Source organism: Saccopteryx bilineata, chromosome 9 (genome assembly GCF_036850765.1).
Source record: "Saccopteryx bilineata isolate mSacBil1 chromosome 9, mSacBil1_pri_phased_curated, whole genome shotgun sequence".
In the NCBI taxonomy this organism is placed as follows: Eukaryota; Metazoa; Chordata; class Mammalia; order Chiroptera; family Emballonuridae; genus Saccopteryx; species Saccopteryx bilineata.
Genome location: NC_089498.1, coordinates 42,550,785 through 42,569,646, shown reverse-complemented (window position 1 = coordinate 42,569,646; position 18,862 = coordinate 42,550,785). Strand labels below are relative to the sequence as shown.

The window sequence follows — 18,862 nt, the reverse complement described above, 5'->3', positions numbered from 1 at the left end:
TTCTTACATTACAGCCCTTTAACCCCTAAGACTTATATCACTATTTTGGAAAAACCTTACATTACAATGTAATCTTTTCCTTGTAAGGAAGGCTAACCCACTCTGGACTCTTGGTTCTCACCCATAACTCAGAATCAGCAAGAATCTGGTTCCCTGCTGTCTGCTCTGTCTCTGACCCAGGACACTCACAGTTCAGTGGTTCTGAGGGGACCCGAGTCAAAAAACCCATTTCCCTACAATATGTTACATCATTTTTTAAACAGTAAAATTCAACTTATTCATTAAAATACATATATACTGTACATAAGCTATCTATCTTCACTTCTGCCACTCAGCTAAAACTTTTCAGGAAAAGCTTCCGTTTCTTCCTTATCCTGTTTTCTACCAGTAATGTAAAATTACTGTCTGTATTTTGTAGGGTTTAAACAAATTATTGATTTAAGAGAGAGAGAGAGAGAGAGAGAGAGAGAGAGAGAGAGGGCTTTCTGTGACATTTATTGTCAGGGTGAGGTTTTGTCTGCTTCGTTCATTGCTGTGTCTTCCACACTCAGCAGTGCCTCACACAGAGAAAGCTGTTGTGAGTGAGGAACATAGCAGAGTTGTTAGAAGTTAACTCTTTTTTTTTTAAACTTTGTATTTATTCATTTTAGAGAGGAGAGGGAGAGACAGAGATAGAGAGAGAGAAGGGAGGGAGGAGCTGGAAGCATCAACTCCCATATGTGCCTTGAGCAGGCAAGCCCAGGGTTTCGAACCGGCCACCTCAGCATTTCCAGGTAGACGCTTCATCCACTGTGCCACCACAGGTCAGGCAAGAGTTAATTCTTTTTTTTTTTTTTTTTTTTTTTTTTTTTTTAATTTTTTATTCATTTTAGAAAGGAGAGAGAAAGAGAAGGGGGAGGAGCAGGAAGCATCAACTCCCATATGTGCCTTGACCAGGCAAGCCCAGGGTTTTGAACCGGTGACCTCAGCATTTCCAGGTCGACGCTTTATCCACTGCGCCACCACAGGTCAGGCAAGAGTTAATTCTTTATATCTTAGAGCCAGACTTGACGGGTTTGGACCCCAGCTTTCACAGGCAATCCCTGTGTGATCCTCGGAAAGTTACTCAACCTCTCTGAGCTTCCAGGATCCCCTTCCACTAAGTGAGGATGACAGTTGTGCCTATCTCATGGGAGGTGAGGATTGTAGGAATTAATCATTTCAAAGTACTAAGAACTGGTACAAAGTAAACACCATATACGTGTTATTTGTAATATTATCAAATGAAGGAAAACAGATGCAACTCAATAGAGAGGCATCAACTCGTTGTTCCACTTAGTTGTACTCATTGATTGAGTCTTGTAAGTGCCTTGACTGGAGATCGAACCGTGGCCTCAGTGTGTCTGGACAATGCTTTTTCCACTGAGCCACCACCCCTCTAGGGTTGCGTTTTGTAGTGGTTATAGCTGACAAACACCTGCTTCTGGTCTTCTTGGCTAAGCGCTGGGCAAGGCCTATGCAGATCCTATGGGAAGTGTCTCCAAGGAGGGAGGTGGATATAGGGATAAAGTGGTATTGGCTGCACATGGCCACGTAGAGGTTGTGCAGGTGCGGCGTGGCCGTCTGCCACATTACGTGGAAGTGGACCAGCTAGCTGCTCCCTCAGTCTTGCGCTGAAGTTGTGCAGGAAGAAGTCCTAGCCCGCAGCAACCCACGGCCCCTCCATGCAGCCCTGACGTCTCCGGTCCACCTGCACGGCGACCATCCCAGCCGCTGTCACCGCACGGGTCCAAGTAGGCGAGCACTGAGTGACCCTAAACCATTTTGGTTAACACTGTTAAAAATACTTTTGATAAAATCAGTGAGTGGCCATTTGGTGACCTGAACATTCTGTGAGTTAGTTTCTAGTGGATTGCTGTTTCCTAACTTTCACTCCATTCCTCAGTCCTATGTAATTTCTAATTGCAATACAAAGTGAAGGCATTTCAATTGGAAATATCATCAGATAAAAAATGTCAAATAATGACATGGGGTACTCTGAAAAAAATTATGATGCAAATGTGGGTGTAAATTATGTTTAAAATATTTATCAATTGTCAAACTAGATAATCATGCCTGAATTAAAAAGAATTAATCATCATAATAAGACAATTTATAAGAAAGAATGTATCCTGTGCATATACAAACTTTTTTTCCTTCTCTTTAGAGATCTACAACTATAGAAACATGCAGTCAGTTTGGTTTTCTTTTCTTCTTTTATTAAGTGAGAGGTGGGGAGCAGAGAGACAGGCTCCCGCATGCGTCCCTACCAGGTCTACCTGCAAGCCCCTATGGGGGCAGTGCTCTGCCCAGCTGGGGCATTGCTCCACTGCTTGCCACCGAGTTACTTTGGCACCTGAGACAGGCCATCATGCCTTCCTCAGCTCCCAGGGCCACCTTGCTTGAATGAGCCATGGATGCGGGATGAGGAGGGGGAAAGGGAGAAAGAGAAAGAAGAGTGGAGGGGTGGAGAAGCAGATGGTTGTTTCTCCTGTGTGCCCTGACTGGGAATGGAACCCAGGACTTCCGCACACCAGGCCGACACTCTACCACTGAGCCAACCGGCCAGGGCCCAGTTTGTTTTCCTTTCTTTTTTTTTTTAAATTTTATTTATTGATTTTACAGAGAGAGGAAGGGAGAGAACAAGAAGTATCAAGTCATAGTTGCTTCACTTTAGTTGTTCATTGATTGCTTGTTGTATGTGCCTTAACCGGGCAAGCCCAAGGTTTTGAACCAGCAACCTCAGCATTCCAAGTCAATGCTCTATCCACTGCACCACCACAGGTCAGGCCCAGTTTGTTTTTCAAATAAACTTTTTATCTTGGAAGAATGATGCAAAGACAGCACAAAATATTCTTGTATACACTTCTCCCAGTTTTCCTTAATGTTGGCATACTACATAAACCAAGAAACTAACATTGTCACAATACCATTAATTAAACTCCAGATTTTATTCAGTTTGTACTAGTTTTTTACTAAAGTTTTTTTTTCTTTTACAGGATCCAATATAAGATTGCATTTAGCATACATTTTGTTTTTTCCTTTGCATTTTTCACAGTGAACAATCAGTCTTGAAAATGGTTTCATATCAGAAAATATAAGTGTAGTACTTTTAAACTTAGCTGCATAGCACTCCATGGTGTGAAAAATGAATTATATAACTAGTTCTTTCTGATGTGGTTTAGGATGTTTCTTAGTTACTGCTTTTTAGTTACTCCTGTACACAGGTCTTTGTACAAACTTGTGTGTATGCGGGATAGATTCTTAGAGGTGGAATCAGTTGAGTCAAAGGGATGTAAATTTCACATTTTAGTGGATAAGCCAATTAGCCCTTATGGAAGGTACAGTGGATGTAGTCAGAAGTGTGTTCCTGCTTAATTGCTATATAACATTGTAATTTATTCTTTCCATCCTATGATCTCAGATGGAGAAAGAAAGATTGTTTCAGTGGGGCAGGAGAGAGAGATAAGCCTGAGGAGATAGCAAAGAGACGGCCATAAGCACCCTTTAGGACCTGGCTGAGGAGCTGAACTTTGTGGTGAGGGCATTGGGGAGCCATGGAGGGTTAGAGGATGGATTGAGCATAGATATGGTCAGTAGGAACAGCCATTGAATGCCTCTCTTGGGTATCCTGACCCTCATGTCTTTGTTCCCCTCTCACCCACAAGCGTGAACCTTTGAGTGGAGGGACCAGGGCAGACAAATCTGTCCTGCTGGCTGAGGCGTGTCTTGTACAGGTCACACTGCTGCCAGTCTGGCTGAGCCACAGTCTGCAGGTATATGGCCAGATAGAGCCAGAGAGAACAGTAACAGACATGGGACTGATTCCTGAGCTCTTCGAACGCTTGGACTATATACTATGAGGTAGGGACTGTTGGAAGCCCCATTTCACAGAGGGGCACATTGTAGCTCAGAATGTGTGAGGCTGGTGAGAACGCCTCTTTGCTTCTCTCAGAGAATCCTGGTCACAGACAAGGTCATTGTGAACTTGTTCATGAGGACATACCCGAATTTATTTATTTTTTAAAATAAAAGAAATATTGTATTCATTGCAATAATAATACATTATAATATGATAAATGCATAATAAAACATTTGTAATATTTTATATTGTAATTATGCTTATATGCCTATTAATTTTTTTAAATTTTAATTTATTGTGTTTACATAGATTCTAGTGTCCCCCCGAATGGATCCCCCCTCCCCCGTATTCCCCACATCATCCCCCTTTCCCCCCTCCTCACAACACCCTCCCCCTTTCCCTCCAGGATTTGCTTTTCTGCTCTCCAAAACGCTGTGTTAGTACATACCTGAATTTAAAACTAAGTAGACTAGGCAGAAATTCCCCCCTTCCTTTGACACATTTACAAGACAGCTTAATATGTGCCCAGGGATAGGGAAGAAGTTTCACTCCAGGGCCTGCTGAATAGCCAGTTAGGCCAGTTAACCTGGAGGGATTCGTGTGTTAAAATATGGTGCCTATCACACCTTAGTGTTGTTTCGTTCAGGCCTCAAAAGTAAAGCTGTATATTGTTTGTTTGTATTTTTCCGAAGCTAGAAACGAGGAGAGACAGTCAGACAGACTCCCGCATGCGCTCGACGGGGATCCAACCGGCACGCCCACCAGGGGGCGACGCTCTGCCCACCAGGGGGCGATGCTCTGCCCCTCTGGGGCGTCGCTCTGCTGCGACCAGAGCCACTCTAGCACCTGGGGCAGAGGCCAAGGAACCATCCCCAGTGCCTGGGCCATCTTTGCTCCAATGGAGCCTGGGCTGCGGGAGGGGAAGAGAGAGACAGAGAGGAAGGAGAGGGGGAGGGGTGGAGAAGCAGATGGGCGCCTCTCCTGTGTGCCCTGGCCGGGAATCGAACCCGGGACTTCTGCACGCCAGGCCGACGCTCTACCACTGAGCCAACCGGCCAGGGCCCTATTGTTTGGTATTTTAGAAGCCCCCTTGTCTTTGTTTTAAAAAGTAATAGTTGATCTTTACAAACATATTTTCAACTGTTATAAAGATATATATGATGTGACCCTGGCCAGTTGGCTCAGTGGTAGAGCGTCAGCCTGGCGTGCAGGAGTCCCGGGTTCGATTCCCCGCCAGGGCACACAGGAGAGGCGCCCATCTGCTTCTCCACCCCTCCCCCTCTCCTTCCTCTCTGTCTCTCTCTTCCCCTCCCGCAGCCAGGGCTCCATTGTAGCAAAGTTGGTCCGGGCGCTGGGGATGGCTCAATGGCCTCTGCCTCAGGTGCTAGAATGGCTCTGGTTGCAACAGAGCAACGCCCCAGATGGGCAGAGCATCGCCTCCTAGTGGGCATGCTGGGTGGATCCCGGTCGGGCGCATGCGGGAGTCTTACTGCCTCCCCATTTCCAACTTCAGAAAAATACAAAAAAAAAAAAAAAAGATATATGTGATGTGAAATTTTCTTCTCCTTTAAGCCCTCCATTCTACTTCTTGAAGGAGCCCTGCATGAAAAATATGTATACATAATTTTTATAAAAATGAAAGCATTTATGCATCTTGTTCTGCTACTTGCCTTGTTTACTTATAACAGATCATGATGACTTATGATACATCTGTACTCTGAAATACATTGCAATAGTAAAAAAAAGAGGTAAATTCATATACACTGATTAGGAAAGATGACTATAAGTGACAAAAGCAAGTTGCAAAGCAATACTAAAAGCATGATTCTATTAAATGTGTGTGTGTTTCTATAAGTACTTATAGATTTGTCAATATCAAGTCTTGAAAAGTCAAAAAGGAAATGTATTATGTGAATAGAGTTATCTAGGTGGGGTCTGGGTCAGATTTGAAGTGGAGGGAGTTCACTATAGAGCAGCGGTTCTCAACCTGTGGGTCGCGACCCCCGCGGGGGTCGAACGACCAAAACACAGGGGTCACCTAAAGCCCCCGCTGGGGTCGCAATCCACAGGTTGAGAACCGCTGCTATAGAGTACAACATGGGATGCTTGCATTTCTAAATTTTTATAAACTTTTAAGTGAAATGGTAACAAGTAATTTTTTGCATTAAAAAATATTTTCCCTGTTCTGTGTGTGTGTGTGTGTGTGTGTGTGTGTGACACAGAGAGAGACAGAGACAGAGAGAGGGACAGATAGAGACAGACACACAGAAAGGGAGAGAGATGAGAAGCATCAATTCTTTGTTGCGGCTCCTTAACTGTTCATTGACTGCTTTTCATATGTGCCTTGACTGGGGGGCTGCAGCAGTCAAGGTTGCTCAAGCCAGCGACCTTGGGCTCATGCCAGTAACCATGAGGTCATGTCCATGATCCCACACTCAAACCAGCAACCCCGCACTCAAGCTGGTGAAACCGCACTCAAGCTAGATAAGCCTGTGTTCAAGCTGGTGACCTCGGGGTCTCGAACCTGGGTCCTCTGCATCCCAGTCTGATGTTCTATCCACTGCACCACTGCTTGGTCAAGGTCTCTACTCTTTTAAACATTATTTATACCTTGACTCCAACCCTGCATATGTATCTACAGGAATAAAAGTACTTATGTGATTTACAAGTTTTTCTACTTCATATTTTTTGGAAACTTTCTGTGTTGAAGCATTATTTTTTGCTACTATGTGGTTTTCTAAAGTAAAGATATAGCATAGCTAATTTAGCCAATCCCCTACTGATGTTCATTTAAGTTACTATAATGAACATCCTTATGTATGCTTTCTGATTATTTATACCATTATGACATCTTTTTATGTCAACTCACATCGACTTATCTTTTTTTAACAATCACAGAGAATTCCGGTCCAAGGATATAATGTGTTCTACAACCCATTCCCTGCTGATGGTTATTAAGTTGTTTCCAGCAGTTTTTCAACCCTAGCAGACTTCTTTGACCATTACAGATTTTTTTAAAGCTGCTGTCTAAACTTAGCATTTGCAGACCATCAGCAGACCTGAGGAGTAAAGAGGGCCCCGAGAAACTTCATCTGATGGGAAGGAAGCCACGCTCTCCAGGCAGGGTCTAATTGCTGTAAAATGGCTTTGATGGGCTTGCTTCAGAGAGAACAAAAGAGCAATGATGAGGTTCTTAAAAGTTTTTGTCTGTCATGCACCCCTTAGAGAACTTGCTGGAAGGTTTAGTCCCTAGTAGAAGTATGCCTATCACCTGTACTGGCCTATCAACCCTGTACTCTGGTACTCTTTTGATAAACAAGCCCCTTCCCACCACCACCTCTGGACGCATCCTTAGTCCAGGTGCTCTCCCTCCCCTAACCGGAGTGGGGCCTAAGCCCTAAACCAACACAGATTTAATCCTTGGCCTTGGCTGTTGGGACAGAGGCCCTTTCTTGCCACTGTGTTGCTTAGCTATAAAGATGTATGTCTGGTGTTGCAGAGAAATTCTGCCTTAGAATGCAGCAGGTTTCCTGGAAACCTAGCCTGAACTCCTGGATCCATCTCTATTGATGCAGTTACATGGACCAATAAGTTCCATTTTATATTTCAGTTGGTGCCTGTTGGATTTCTGCTACTGCCATTGGAAGAGTTCTTGTTCATTCGCGTTTGTTCCGGAAGAAAACAAATTAACTCATTCAAACAACATTTATTGAATATCTATGCTCAGCTCAGTGCTGGATGATGCTGGGGACAATAAATGACCATGACAGAAATTGTCTGTCCCCTCATAGCAATCAAACAATCACAAACCACTCAGTAATAATGGCAACATCCACCATGAAGGAGAGGCATCTGTGAATGGGGTGGTGAGATCTAAGGACAGGACTTTAAGTTGACACAGACAGATGGGTCAGGAATCAACGCAACGAAATGAGATCCATGCATACATGCCCAGGGGTGTCAGGGCATTCCCAATTTCCAGAGGGCTCAAAAGCCTTGGAAAAGATTTTGGGATTAGAAGGAGGGAAGGGTGAAGGAGATGGAAAGGGGAGAGGTGAGGCGGTGGGCCGAGTGTCAGCTGGAGGAAGCAGGAGCAGGTGCAGGAGGAGGCCGAGGTGTGAATAAGGCTGTCCCTCCTTGTTCCTCACAATGTGGTGTAGAAATACATGGCTATGAGCATCACAGGGAGCTGGAGGAGGAGGCAGTTGGGTTAGGGACACTCCCAGCCCCATACCCACATTCCACCCAACTGGTAGGCTCCCCGCCTCTCACCGTCCACATCAGGATGGCAAACCCAAACCACGAGATGCCCCATGTGTAGCTGTCGATGGCATGGCCAATGTGTTCGAAGCAGCCCTGGGCAGGGAGAGAACGGTGGGTTGAGAAAATTCCCAGGGAAGCTGGCTGCTGAAAGCAAGAGTCATTGTACTCCCTTGGAAAAGTCCCTTCCTTGTGCTATCTGGCCAGGGCTGTAAAGTGGTGATCTTGACCGCACTGCCTTCCGAAAGCAGTTGTGAAGGTTCCATGAAGATGCATGTAAGCATTTTTCAGACACAGGGCTGGAGACAGGGCTGGAAACACGGCTGTCCTATTCTGAGGGTGGTGATGGTTTGCACATGTGATCTAAGATGCCGCTGAATGATCCCAACAGCCTCAGCAGCCAGAGGTCCACTGGGACACGCTCGTCTAGTCTAACCTCCTTTGATTCTTTCTCTGCCTCTACACTCCCCTTGCAGTAATTAAAACACCTGGTTGGGCCTGAGTGCCTGAAATCAAACCCCAGCTCCATCCCTCACTAGAGAGTGACCTCTTGGTTTTATCATCTGTAAAATGGGATCATTATCATCTGTACCTCATTAGGCTGTGGTGAGAAATAAAATAAAAACTTAAAGCACTTAGGAGGATGCCTGATACAAAGTAAAAGCTCAATGACTATGGGTTGTTACTGGTGTTGTGTTATTGCTATTATTGTTGTTGCTCAGCTGCCCAGACAAACTGAGAAAAGTTGCAGGTGTCAGGTCTAAATCAGACCCTGTGTGCATCCGCTGACTTTCAGAAGCAGGGAGAGACAGATGGGGGGAGAGTTGAGAGAAGGGAGAGATAGAGAAAGCCAGAGAGGGGAGAAGGAAATAATCGATAGTGGGAGGGAGGAAGAGATAGAAGAATCAGAGGGCCAGACAGACCACAGGTGCAGCGGGAAAGAGGGGATATACCTTGGTGAACAGGTAGTCCACGTGGCCTAGGCGGCAGCCTTCTTCATTGAAGGGAATGAAGTTGCCAGTCCGCTGACAGCACAGTGGGGGCCAGGGAAACACCACCTCCGGGGTGGCCGTTCGGAAGGCTGATGTGAAGTTCACCCAGTCCATGGGACCAGATGTGCCACAGCACTCTTGCTGGAGAGAAAGGCAGAGGGAGTTAGGCTCCAGCTCAGAGCAGACAGCCACTTGTCCAAGGTTAGACAGTAAGAAAGGGCAAGGTTGTCTGGTGCCACTGCTGGGCCCAACTCCCTCATGTCCTGGGCCTCAAACAGAAGGGCAATATGTGTGTGTGTGAGAAAGGACCAGAAGACACCTGTTCCAGGACCAAGGTGTTGATGGAAGTTTGGATCAAAACCCACACTTGTGATTTATTTTAAAATTCTTTTGAATTTGCTGTCAACAAAACCTGAGCTAAATGACACTAAAAGGCAGATTTCTGGCTTTCCTTAGTCCTTGTGGGTGTTTAAATCGTGGCCCCTGAAAGATGAAAACATAAGCTCTTTCAAACATGGGTTCCCGTCCTGGCTAGCTGTATGACTTGAGCCATATTGGGACCTTGGTTTCCCTTGAATCCTCACTACTCTCCTCTGCGCTGCCACGTCGTGTGGGGTTTAGATAAAAATGTGGTTTCTGGATCCTGGCATCCTGGATTTGAATCCTTCTCGTTCTGTGACCTACCAGTTGTGTGGCTTCATGCAAACCTCTAAATCTCTTGCCTTTGTTTCCTCAGTGCCAAAAAGGTGATCTCCCTTATAGAGCAGTCATGAGGATTAAATAGGCTTTCAAGGTGCTTTGGACAGTGCTAAAAAGAAGCTAGTGCTCATTAATGTTTACCATTGTTGTTAATACAATATATATTGTGATTAAGAGTAGGGGTTCTAGATTTAGGCTGCCAGGTTTGGATCTCAGCTCAACCACTCACTCTGGGCAAGTGACTTTCCCTTTTTTGGGTCTGTTTACTCATCTGGAAAATGACAATGACCAGAGCCTCTCTCATAAGAACCACATAGTGGACATTATATACCAGTGGGCATAGTGGGAGCCCTATCTACCTCTGTGGTCAGAGCCCCAGGTCCTCCAGACCTACCTGCACAAAGATGGACAAGGGTCCATCTTTGCTCACCTCAATCATGATGCGATCCCAGAGGCGAGTCAGTTCTTGGCCCTGGTCTGTGTCTGCACTGTAGAACGTCAGCATCTGCTTGGTGATCAGGGATGGGTTGGACACCATCTGTGGAGGGCCAGGAAAAATAGAGTCCAGTGAGAATGGGTAGGGAGAGAAGTCAACCTCCACCCTCAGCCCAACATCCTCACCACACTCCCCCCGGAAGTCATGCCCCTCCCCTGGCCTCTGCCTAGCTCACATAGTCTCGGTGGGTGTAGGACGTGATGCAGGAGGCACACTCAAAAATGTAGACGATGAGCATGAGCACCAGGTACTGGGGAGAGACAGAGGGAGAGATGAATGAGCAGTCTAGTCATGGTAAACCCTGTGAAATCACACCCCCTCAAGGGATGGATTGGTGGATAGAAATGCAATTTTATTTATTTATATTTTTTATTAATTATTATTATTATTATTTTAAAGAGAGAGCGAGAGAGTCAGAGAGAGGGATAGACAGACAGGAAGGGAGAGAGATGAGAAGCATCAGTTTTTCGTTGTGACACCTTAGTTGTTCATTGATTGCTTTCTCATATATGCCTTGACCGCGGGCCTTCAGCAGACCGAGTAACCCCTTGCTCAAGCCAGCGACCTTGGGTCCAAGCTGGTGAGCTTTGCTCAAACCAGATGAACCTGCGCTCAAGCTGGCGACCTTGGGGTCTTGAACCTGGGTCCTCTACATCCCAGTTCGACACTCTATCCACTGCACCACTGCCTGGTCAGGCTATTTTTTATTAATTTTTAGAGAGAGAGAGAAAAAGAGAGAGAAAGAGAGAGAAGCATCAATTTGTTATTCCACTTATTTATGCATCCATTAGGTGATTCTTTATGTGTCCTGACTTGGGATAGACCCTGCAACCTTGGTGTATGGAGATGATGTTCTAACCAACTGAGTTAACCAGATAGGGTGTTGACAATTTTAAAAAAATGTATAGGCCAATGTAAATGGTACATCTGCCGGATTGGTATTTGCTTTATCAAGTGTTTCACCTTCTCTGTATGTTTGAAATTTTATATAATAAAATGTTAGGAGAAAATGAAATGAAAATATGTGCAAAGTATTTCTTTAAGTTAATGACATGCTTGGATACAGTAAAATAAATACTTACTCTAGAAAGGAAAAAAAAAAAGACATGTTTGAGACAACTAGAGACATTGAACACAGACTGAGAAGATAGATATGAAGGAACTTGGGTGAATTTTGCAGGTGTACCAGCAGCATGATTGTGCAAGAAGAGAAAGATCTCTTACTGGTGTTTAATAAAAATTATTTTTCTCTTCTCACCCTTTCCCCTTACCCTTAAAGCACCAGGGTGTGGGGTGTGGATTTGCCAGCTCCATAGCTGAGAGATGAGATGATGTGGTATAACGTGCCCAACTGCTTTAAAACAATGTCCTTATCACTCAGAGAAACATGCACTCAGCTAGTTATTGGTAAATAACTTGAAAAATGTGGGCAGGCAGAGAATGGAGTAGAGACAAAGTTGGCCAGTCCAGGGTTGATCGTGTTGAAACTAGGTGATAGGTACTTGGGGTTCATCAGGCCATTCTCTCTAGTCTAGGTTTGAAATTTCCCATAAAACTTTTAAAATAAACTTCTATGTCTTAGTTAATGACAAACTAATGGACACAAACTTGTTCTTACTGTTTGGGTAAACTTTTACTGCTTTGTTTAAATTGCTATGCCAGAGAATTAAATGCGGGAAAGAGATTTTAAAAAAAGAAGGAAAACAGGAAAGAAAAGAAAAACAGCCCTTCCATGGCTCCATCTATGGTAAAGCCAGGAAGGCACACCTGATAGGCTCACCTTCCCGTCTTCCCCTGTCCTCCATGCTCACCACCACTGTGCTCTACCCCACCCCCATCTGCCCTCACTCCATCTATGGTAAAGCCAGGAAGGCACACCTGATAGGCTCACCTTCCCTTCTTCCCCTTGTCCTCCATGCTCACCATCACTGTGCTCTACCCACCCCCACCTACCCTCACTCCATCTATGGTAAAGCCAGGAAGGCACACCTGATAGGCTCACCTTCCCCTCTTCCCTTGTCCTCCATGCTCACCACCACTGTGCTCTACCCCACCCCCACCTACCCTCACTCCATCTATGGTAAAGCCAGGAGGGCACACCTGATAGGCTCACCTTCCCTTCTTCCCCTTGTCCTCCATGCTCACCATCACTGTGCTCTACCCACCCCCACCTACCCTCACTCCATCTATGGTAAAGCCAGGAGGGCACACCTGATAGGCTCACCTTCCCTTCTTCCCCTTGTCCTCCATGCTCACCATCACTGTGCTCTACCCCACCCCCACCTACCCTCACTCCATCTATGGTAAAGCCAGGAAGGCACACCTGATAGGCTCACCTTCCCCTCTTCCCTTGTCCTCCATGCTCACCACCACTGTGCTCTACCCCACCCCCACCTACCCTCACTCCATCTATGGTAAAGCCAGGAAGGCACACCTGATAGGCTCACCTTCCCCTCTTCCCTTGTCCTCCATGCTCACCACCACTGTGCTCTACCCCACCCCCATCTGCCCTCACCCGTTTCCTCTCTCACCCTCACCCCCACTGATTCCAGCCACGCGGGCCTGCGGGCCTCCTCTGGCCTCAGAGCTTTTGCTCTTGCTGTTTCCTCCGCCTGGAGTGTTCTTCCTGCAGATACACACACAGGCTCACTCCTCATCTCCCCCAGGCCTTCGATCTCTCTGGCTGTGAGGCCCCCCTTCCTCCTGCCCCAGTTCCAGCTCACACTTCCCTAGTCACTGTCCTCTCCCTCAGAGCATCCTCCCCTCGGGCAAGGGCTGTATGCTTTGCTCACTAGATAGCCCCAGGCCCTAGTATAAGGGTTAGCATATAGTTCTTGCTCAATAAGCATTTGTTGATTGACTAAGTAGGTGCTCCTGGAATTTAAAGGGCCCTCAACTGTAGAGGAAGCCCAGTGTTGGCTCTGTGTCATTGGGGCCAGGATTGGAACCCCTGTTTTCCCTATCATCTGGGCTTTGGCCTCTTTGAACCTCAGTTTCTTCATCTAGTAAATGGGTAAAGAAGCAGTCACTTCATAGGGCTTCTGGAAGGATTGAAGGAACTCATTTCCTAAACTTAGCCTAGCATCGGGCACATGAGAGGTCCTTGGGAGGTGTGGATAGAGCAATTGCTGTTCCTGGCAGAGAGCGAGAGCACAGGCTCAAGTGCTGAGCTCAGGTTTAAGTCCTGGGCTGTCACTCATTTGCTGGGTAACCCTGAATAAGTGACTTCACTTCTCCAAGCCTCGATTTCAACTGACAAGTGGGCTTAAGATGATGATGATGATGATGATGATGGTATCTCATCGTGGGTTGTGAGGAATAAATGAATTAATCCACATAAAGCATTTAAAAAGTAGTAAGTACTCATTAAATGGTAACAACAGTGCTCATGAGCACAGACTTTAGAGACCAGCTAGCTAGGTTCAAATCCCAGTCCTGCTACCCAAGAGCTGTCCTTCTGCACAGAGAGCCTTCTTTTCTCCATCCCCTGTGCCCCAGTTTCCTTCTGAAATGAAGGTGGCAGCCAAGCCCAGGTTATTGGATTATGGGAAGGTGAAATAAAATAGTTGCCATGAGGCCTGGGTGGTTGTCATGCTGAACACACTAGTGGCTGCAGCGGCGATTGTTATTACGACTGTGTGAGGATGATCTCTGTGCCTGCCTGCCCCCGTGCCCTCCTCCTGGGGCCTCACCGTGAGGATCATGGACCGCCGGTGGCAGAGCGCTGCGCCCACACCAAAGCTGGCCACCACGAAGAAGGAGAAGCCACAGAAGATAGCAATCCAGGCACCGGCGAAGACATCGTCCTTGCCCGAGATGCCCATCAGTGGATATACACGGTACTGGTCAGCTGTCACCCACACCGTCTCAGCAAACAGGGCCAGTCCTGACAGCTAGACAGGGCAGTCGGTTAGAAAGATCTGCTCAGGGGCAGCAGCCCCAGCTGCACGAGTCTCTGTCAGCAAGTTCCTTCCTCATTCTGAGCCTCCACTGCCTACTCAGTAAAGTGCTCATGCAGTAAGTGTGGCAAAGACGTTGACTTGTCATGAGCAGGAATGAGGCTAGATAGGACAGGAGGGAAGGAAGGCCCCAGTTAGAACCCCCTTACCCTACAAACACACACACACACTGCTAGTTGCATCAAGAATAAAAGGAGATTCCACATGCAAAGTGTATAGTGCATGACTGGCACAGAGGAGATAGATGCTCAGTCAACCTGCCCTCCCTTACTAGTGTTATCCCCTAAAGAGGGGAATCTGGCCATCACCAGAGCAATTGCAAATGCATCAATGCTTTGGTCCAGCAATTCCACTGCAGAAAGCAACCCTGCCCATGCAGGAAAATCACAAACCCACAAGGTGATGCCCGGCAGCACTGTGGGTAGAGGGACCAGGATGCCACACAGGGGAGTGCTATGACAAAGGACAGAGAGGCTCTCCTGAGGACTCCAGTGGAGTGCCCCACAGGCTACGTGAGCAGGAGGAAATGGGAGGCACAAGAAGGGATACGGAATGAGCCACATTTGGGGCAAGAAATGGTAGAAAATAGAAATATATGCTATCACTCGCATTTGCTGCAGGTTGGAAAAACTAAGCATCTGGTTACCTGTGGGATGAGGAATGGGGAACAAGAGAGAGAAAACTTTTTGGTGAATTCCTTTGGTGAATCAAACTAACACTCCTGGTGTACTTACTGTGTACCAGGCATGGGGCCTCATAACTGGTTTCTGTGTGATAATCATTATCATTACCAGTTATAGTAGAACTACATTGTTGTTATGGCTAATACAAAGAGGCCATGTGTGCCAATCTAAGCACTTTAATCCAATAACTCATTTTATCCTCTTAGTAATATTATTTTATCTCCACCTTACACATGAGAAAATTGAAGCTAAGAGAGGTGACCCCAGTCCCCCAACAGAAAGTGGCAGAGCTTGGATTTGAACCCAGGCTGTCTGCCCCAGAGCCATGGACAGGTATCACTTTTTTTTTAAAGTTAAATATTAAGTAAAAGACATTGTTATTATTATCATGGGCCTCCTATGTGCCTAGCAGGCACTTTATGTCCATAATTATGCTAATGTTGATAGCTAGCGTTTGTTAATCACTTTTTCTGAGCTAAGAGTCATACATGGATTCATCCACACAAATATCCTCATAATGAGGACATAACCTATAGATGGAGAAACAGGCACAGAGAAGTAAAGTCACTGGCTCAAGGTCACACAGCTGGGGAGAAGCAGAGCTGAAATTGGAATCCAGGCTGCTCTCACTTGAGAGCTGCAGCACTGGCCCACTGGGGAGTCCTGGGCCACTACACCCCAGGCTCAGGGTCACCCCCTTCTCCCCATCCGCCCCCTCAGCTCCCAGCCCCGGGGGATGTCTCACCAGAATGATGATGTTGCCCACAACTAGCAGCCCCACCACAATCGGAGACCCCTTCTCCGCCTCTGCTGCTGCAGAAGCCATGGTCCTGCCTGGAACACATTAGCAAGGATGAGGCCAGGCAAAGCCAGGAGGGAAGGAAGAACCCAGATAGATCCACTGCCTCCACTCCACACCCCAGCTGCCAGGGGCTGCTACTGGCTCTCTGCTGGGCCCAGGCTGGTACTGAATGTGCCCAGCTTCCCACAGCCCCAGTGGTGGGCCATTTTATAGGAGAGGACAGTGAGGCCCAGGCAGGGCAGTCACCGGCCAGAGCCCAGCACTGGCCATCCTTGAGTCACACCACCCGTTACCTCTGCCCATTCAGACCCCCAGGACCCTCTCCTTACCTTCTCTGCCTGAAGCTTCTCTGGCCAGCCCCTCCCACAGTGGCTCTCTATATATGCTCAGGCCCCCTCCTTGGGCCAGTCTCCCAGGAAGGGAGGAGGGTGTCTGGAGAGAGGGACAAGAGGTCAAGCAGGAGGCCGAGCAGCATGAGAGAACAGCTTGATGTGCCCCACCCCCAAGTGATTTATAGACCTGAAATTCCAGATTGTGCTAGTTTCTGGCCACACAGGCAGGGGGATGTGCCCCTGGGAAGACTTCCCTGGTGGTGGAGAGAGCTGGGGTGGGGAGAGGAAGTATATCACCTGATGTCTCTCCTTCAGACAGGGGCCATCCTGGGAGCAGGAGAGAGCCAAGTCGGACCTGTGTGTGAATCCTGAATCTCAGAACTGCCCCTCTGCTGGTGGTTCCACCTCTCCAAGGATGGAAGCCCAGAGGGAGGCCCAGGTGGGGACCCTGGCAGGTCAGGACAGGGCTAGACCAAGGCAGGGAGGTGGGAAGGAGATGAGGGGGCAGGTGAGTTCAGAAGGCTCATTGTAGACTGATGTGTGAGGGGGGTTCGAATGAGTGTACAAGGCAGAAGAGAAGTGTGCTAGAAAAAGAGAGGGGGCACACTGAATGGGCTTGATGGGACAAAAGTCCCCCTACCACCACCACCACCACCACCGTAAAGTAGGTACAAAGCAGGGTAACAGTGAGGAGCCAAAGGGTGGAAATGTCTTCAGGCTGCAGAATCAAAGACATTGAGGTTCAAATCCCAGTTCTGTTTCCTCTGTGCACACCTGGTGTGTGCATTTGCCCATCTGCCAAATGGGTTTCTTTCTTTTCTTTCCAAAATGATTGTCAGTCACACAACTGGAGGGCTTAGATTAGGAGTAAAGTCAAGGTGGGCATTTGAAATATGTATGTTTTATTTTATTTTTTAAGATTTTATTTATTGATATTAGAGAGGAGAGAGAGAGAGAGAGAGAGACAGCAGGCTGGGGAAGGAGCAGGAAGCATTAACTTGTAGTAATTGCCTCTTGTATGTGCCTTCACCCACAAGTCCGGGTTTCAAACTGTCGACCTCAGCATTCCAGCTAGTTCGACGTTTTATCCACTGCGCCACCACAAACAGGCTGCCAAATGGGTTTTAAGCAACAGACCACTTTCCTGGGTAGAGGTGGGAACTGACTGCAGAGATGTGCTCCAAAGATGACTTTCTGGTGTATACGTGGTTGAGCCTCACCAGTGCTCCTGAGAGGCCCAAGTTCTTTCCGATGGTGCTCCCTAGTGTCAGGAGGCTGGTTCTGCAGGTGAAAGCGGTGGCTTGAGGCCCCCAGACCTTGTTTTGAACTTCTCAGTTCCGAGGGACAGGACACTTACTGTGTTCTCTCTCTGGTCTGCAGCTCCCCGGGGTGTGTGTGCAATGGGAAAACACATAGAACTTAAAATTCTATTTTCAAGCTTGGTAGTAAAACACACGAAATGTTTTCTAATTAAAATGGATAATTAGGTTTTTAGTCAATCCACTTTACATTTAAAATAGGTTTTCTCTGTTGATTTACATTTATATTAAGAACTAATGCCTGACCTGTGGTGGTGCAGTGGATAAAGCGTGGACCTGGAACGCTGAGGTCGCCTGTTCAAAACCCTAGGCTTGCCTGGTCAAGGCACATGTGGGAGTTGATGCTTCCTGCTCCTCCCTCCCCCTTCTCTCTCTCTCTCTCTCTCTCTCTTCTCTAAAAAATTAATAAAGGAAAAATTAAAAAAAAGAAAAGAACTAATAAGAAGCTTGACCAAGTGGTGGTGCAGTGGATAGAGTGTCAAACTGGGATGCAGAGGACCCAGGTTCCAAACCCCAAGATCACTGGCTTGAGAGTGGGCTCATAGACATGACCCCATGGTCACTGGCTTGAGCAAGGGGTCATTCACTCTGCTGTAGCCCCACCCTCACTCTGGTCAAGGCACATATGTAAAAGCAATCAATGAACAACTAAGGTGCTGCCTGACCTGTGGTGGCGCAGTGGATAAAGCATTGACCTGGAATGCTGAGGTTGCCGGTTCAATACCCTGCACTTGCCTGGTGTAAGGCACATATGGGAGTTGAAGCTTCCTGCTCCTCCTCTCTCTCTCTCTCTCTCTCTCACTCTCTCTCTCCTCTCAAAATGAATAAATTAAAATAAATAAATAAAAATTTAAAAAAACCAACTAAGGTGCTGCAATGAAGAATTAACGCTTACTCTCTCCCTCCCTTTCTGTCTGTTCCTATCTGTCCCTCTCTCTGTCTCTCTTGCAAAAAAAAAACTAATTAGGTTTATATAATAATGTGCATGACCTATCAAGTATATCTTAAAAAAATAACTTGTCAAATAATAAAACCAGGATAATAACTGGAATATTTTCAAATAGTTTTTGTTATAGTTAGAAGTTACCTAAAATGGATAGTAAAGGCAAAAGGTGTCATCAATGGGATATTAATATGTGTAGCACTCGCTGGGTAAAACAGACACTGGAGACGTTTGGAGAGTTTAAGACAAATCTTTATGGCCAAAAGAAATAGAGAACAAAACAAAGGAAAATAAAACCTGCGCAGGGGTGGACTCAAGTGGTAGTAACAAGAGCCACACCGAGCGCCTACAGTCTAGGGGTTTTTATAGCATAGCAAGCAAGCAGTTCATACAGAAGCGGATTTGGCGTTTAGCAATTGGCTTCTCCAAATTAAATTTTTAGTCATGTGCCTTAGTAACCAGTCATACGGTTGAAAGCCCCCAGCTGGAAATGTCCC

The 18,862-nt window shown here is 46.6% G+C and overlaps 1 protein-coding gene and 1 pseudogene across 1 annotated transcript; both read right to left on the bottom strand.

The window, feature by feature from the left end:
* Nucleotides 1–335: 335 nt before the first annotated feature.
* LOC136313497 (proteasome assembly chaperone 4-like) lies at nt 336–1,705 on the bottom strand (annotated as a pseudogene).
* A 5,898-nt stretch (nt 1,706–7,603) lies between these two features.
* On the bottom strand, nt 7,604–16,238 carry UPK1A (uroplakin 1A). The gene is made up of 8 exons (XM_066242899.1): nt 16,101–16,238; nt 15,715–15,803; nt 14,020–14,220; nt 10,503–10,577; nt 10,262–10,369; nt 9,094–9,273; nt 8,153–8,236; nt 7,604–8,069 (listed from the first exon to the last, which is right to left on the bottom strand). Exons 2-8 carry the CDS (start codon nt 15,793–15,795, stop codon nt 8,025–8,027), a joined length of 774 nt encoding a protein of 257 aa, XP_066098996.1. The 5' UTR covers nt 15,796–15,803; nt 16,101–16,238; the 3' UTR covers nt 7,604–8,024.
* Nucleotides 16,239–18,862: the final 2,624 nt, after the last annotated feature.